Source organism: Dipodomys ordii, unplaced genomic scaffold (genome assembly GCF_000151885.1).
Source record: "Dipodomys ordii isolate 6190 unplaced genomic scaffold, Dord_2.0 Scaffold49, whole genome shotgun sequence".
Classification (NCBI taxonomy): domain Eukaryota; kingdom Metazoa; phylum Chordata; class Mammalia; order Rodentia; family Heteromyidae; genus Dipodomys; species Dipodomys ordii.
Window position 1 is genome coordinate 5,967,329 of NW_012267265.1, and position 4,305 is coordinate 5,971,633.

The window sequence follows — 4,305 nt, forward strand, 5'->3', positions numbered from 1 at the left end:
AGAACATCTTGATTGATCTTTCTTCTCCATCTCTCCCAATCCTGTTGTTTATAAAGAGATAGGGGCTAGCGGTGTAGCCCAGTAGTAGAGCATTTGCCCACCAAGACCCTGTGTTGAATTCCTAGAGGGGGAGAGAAGGAGGGAGGGAGAGGAGAAGGAGGTGTGTATGTGTGTGAGAGATTCATTTCAGCAAAATTTTAAAGTAAAAAATACAAATTTACAAAATATTTGACACTGGGACATAGTTTGTAAAGAAGCAACACTAATCAGCACAAATAAAATATAATAAAGATCTTCTGATCTTTTAATGGAAGGAAATAACCAGAAGGAACACACATCACACACACACACACACACACACACACACACACACACACACACACATGAGCAATTTCAATTTGAACACTTAATTTTCCAGTCCTGTTAGAATTTACATTCAGAAATCTTGGTGATTTACTGTGGTTTGTGCACTGGTCACTCTAGTTTCAGGCATTCAGAGTGATCCGTCGCTTCCCAAGCAATTGAAAGGAACACTTCCTGTTAAACACACAGTACTTACAGGCTAATTTTTAATCTTAATTGGCAAGAAGTTTAGTGCAAATAAAACTATATTTAGCAGCTGAGAAGAGTTCTGATGGAGAGACATTCTCCTCTTAATACTACTGCTTCCCCAGAGTGAAATCTTTTATTTTCATGAGTAGCAAGGTTGGCCATTCAAACTTATTGAAAACTACTAGTGAGAATTCTGTTTGTTCCTCAGGGAGTTTCCCTGAAAGATGGTTTCAGTTACCATGCAAATGAGCCACACTGTTTTTGCACTTGGAAAGTTCCTGTTGGGTTGATAATAAAATGCAGGGCCTGAATGCCAATCATTTCTCTAGGGAGTGGAGTTGAGGTCACAACCAGATCTTACCAAACTGCTTTTCTGCTCGTAAGATACCTACTGGAGGCACTAATCAGGTCACCCACTAGTCACCGCAGGTGACATTCAGAAGGAGATTCATACACAAGGCTGAAGAATCTCTTTAAATCAAATTCTGCTCTCCAATAATGGTTCTATTTTAGTGAATGCCAAAAAAAAGCATATAAAGAGAAAGAAAGCACGCCATCTGATTTCAAACCTGGTGCCTTCCACTCCCAGCCAAGATTTATTCTCCAGATGGAGAGAAGCCAGAGAGCTCTGGGCCAGAGAGGAGCTTGTCTGAGCTTTGTGAATCTCTTGCATTGCTTCTTTAGATTGGACATCTGTTCCCTCTCTAGCAAAGACCTGGAATTGCTGATGTAGAGAAACACAGGGGTTGGCTTTGGCCAGCTCTTCACTGTCACTGGAGAGGGATGAGCCACTCCGGGGTTTGAAGTGCTTTGTTCTGTCCCTTGACTAAGTTTTGACCCACCCAAGGACATGACCTTCCAAAAGTTGTGCTGAAGTCCATGGGACTGATTGAAATCCAGGAAGGCTATTTCACCTGACCTATCTCTTTACAACTCCCAGCACCTAGTTCCCAGACGCTCTCACTGGTGATTCAAAGATGGGGTGTGGTTCTTGCATGTTGGAGAGGAAACTCCATCAGTCACTGTACTCTTCTCTTTCCTGGGGAGCATGGAACTTCTCATACTGGCTGGCCAATTTCCATTTACTGTGCTGATTTTTGAGTAGTGCAGCCAGGGAAGTTTTTCGGGTGACATTTCTAGATACATCCCTGCTCTTGGCCTTCCTAGTGGGGGAAGAGCTTCGGACCAGGGGGTATACAGGGAAAATCGGCTTGCCCTGAGGAGCTCCGAGGAGCTGCCATATTTCCCCAGAGGTATTACTGGTTAGATACTGCCATGGCTTCTTCCCACTGCTGTCTCGGATGTTCACCCGAGAAGCTAACCTCTGCACTAGCAATTTGATGACCCCCTGGTGGCCATGAATAGCTGCTAGGTGTAGTGGGGTATACCCACAACCAGACCTCACATTTGCATCAAGTGCAATCCCTGCCTTCTGTGCTCCGGAGACCAAGTTCTGCAGGGCCCTGAGGTTGCCATGTTTAGCTATCCAGTGCAAGGCAGTGTACCCGGTCAAGAAATCTTTGTGCAAAACCAACTGGGGATCCTCCCAGAACAAAGTCAACACCCGAACCCAGGAGCCACTGGCAAGTTTCACAATCCATTCATGCTCCCTGGCATCTAGAGGGACCAGGGATGACTTGTGTTCAGATCTTCGAGGTACCAGGGCTGCATGCCCATCCCTGCTGGAGACCCACGTACTGTGTGACAGATCTCTCTCCGCCACAACAGTCTTAACATCTGACAATCTGTGCGTCAAAGCTGCATCCAACCGTGGGCTAGGCATCAGTCCTGCCTTAGAGGGTTTCCTGGATCTCGGTGGGCGCCGATTCCTTTTCAGCAAGCCGTCATCGAGGTACTCCTCATCAGAGGAGGACAATTTGGCTCTGCCTGCCCCATAGCTCCTTCTGAGGGACCTCCTTAACCTGGGAGCTGGCCAGGACAAAGGCTCTTGTGGGTATCCCTTAGCCCCCACAGGGGCCTGCTGAGAAGTGTGGCCATCCTCTCTGATCCTGAGCGTCTGAGGGCTCTGGCTGGAACTGCCTTCCTTTGGAGACACAGATAGTCCTGCCACGGGATTCCTGAGCTTTCCCCAATCTGGGGTTCCCAGGGCAGCAGGTAGCCCCTCCTCTGAACCCCCAGGGGACTCTTTGGGCCCACTGCTGCTCTCCTCACTGCCATGACTCTCCTGGTCCACAAAGTCATCGAGATCTTGGAGGGACAACTGACAACGTATGCTACGAAAGACTTCCGGTGGATGGTTTCCGGACCACGATTCCGAAGACCCTTCGGGAATCCCAGGATGGAGAGAGTGAGAGGAAAGCGGAGACTTGGACAGCGCGGTGTTAGTTGTCTCCAAGACCCAGAAGGCCGGTCCCGAGGGTAGCTGGAGGAAGTTGTCAGGCAGCACCGACCAGGCCCGGGTAGGAACTTGCTCCCGGGCCTCGGGTACTTGCGGATGTCTGGCCACCCACTCTTGAGTGCGAAGCTGCTGCAGCTGATGGGTCGAATGGTGCAGGGAGCCCGGAGGCATCAGCTCCGGCGGATCTCCGGAGGGAGTCGGGCACAGCGGGAAAGCAGGCGGCGACGCCCGGCTCGCAGAAGCCTGGATGGTGGCAGGTTCTGAGCGGGGTGTTGCAGGTACCGGTGCGCGCTCGGTGGGTGCGTCTTGCTGCGGCTGCCCCCGGGCAGGTGGAGCCCGCGCCGGCTCCTCCCCGGTGACGGCCGAGTCCGGGAGTGCTGGGGCCGTTGGGTCTCCCTGCAACCGCCCCAGGCCGTTCTGCTGGCATTCCCAACAGCAGCTGCCCCGCGTCTCGACCGCCGCACACCTGCTGCCCACCTGGGCCGCGATCGCCTGAGCCACGGGTGCGGGTGACCTCTGGCTGGGGCTGCCTTTCCGCCTGCGCTCTTCCCGGGCCGCCTCCCGGGCCCTGCTGGCGGGGAGACCATTGCAACCCGCGTCCGGAGCCGGGGCTGCGGCACCTGCTGGCTCCTCCTCTCGCTTCCTCTCGCGGCGCCGCCGGCGGGGCTGCGGCGGTGGCGGCTCCCCGCGGCGCGCGCCCGGCGGGGACGCCGCTCCCCCGCCAGGGACGGCGGCCTCCCGAGGCTCACGGGGGCTCTGCAGTCCCTCCTCCCCCAAAAGGTCCCGGTACCTCCTCTTGAGCACCACGAACTTGGTGCCGTCGGGGTCCTGGCGCACTGCGGCGACCGAGTTCACGAAGCCCTTGAAGAGCTCGCGGCGGTGCTGGTGTTGGCTGGGGTCCGCATGGGGGTCTCGGAGAAAGCTCTTGAAGTGGCTCAGCAACGTGGCGTTGGTCACCCGACCCCCAGCCTGGCACAGGAAGTCCAGCAGTGCCTCCTGGCTCAGCTCTCGGGCCATCGCTGCCTGATCCCTGGCCCCCGAGTTGCCTGCGTCGGGTCCTCGGAGCGCTCTCCGCCTCCAGCAGAAACCTGGATCCCGCGGGTGTCACCTGCACCCAGCGCGGCACCCCGCGTCTCCATCAGCCGCCCAGGCGCCGGGAGGGCCGAGGGTCCCCAGAGGGCGGCCCCGGGGCTGAGCCCCCTCGCGCGCAGCCTGGGTGGGAGAGGGCGGGTCCCAGGCCGCCCCGGTGCGACGCTGGCCTCTCGCAGCCAGTCCCCACGGCGAAAGTTCCCAGGATAGGTCGGAGTCGGTTTCACCTGCGCCCTGGCAACGCCTCCTCCCGGGCTCCGGAGGGGAAGGGCCTGGCCCGCCTACTCCGGTCCCTCCGCCCTCGG

General features: G+C 55.7%; 1 protein-coding gene across 1 annotated transcript; it reads right to left on the reverse strand.

The window, feature by feature from the left end:
- Window positions 1-339: 339 nt before the first annotated feature.
- Sowahb (sosondowah ankyrin repeat domain family member B) lies at window positions 340-4,101 on the reverse strand. Its single transcript, XM_013020143.1, has one exon. It carries the CDS (start codon window positions 3,926-3,928, stop codon window positions 1,568-1,570), a length of 2,361 nt encoding a protein of 786 aa, XP_012875597.1. The 5' UTR covers window positions 3,929-4,101; the 3' UTR covers window positions 340-1,567.
- Between the last annotated feature and the right edge of the window lie 204 nt (window positions 4,102-4,305).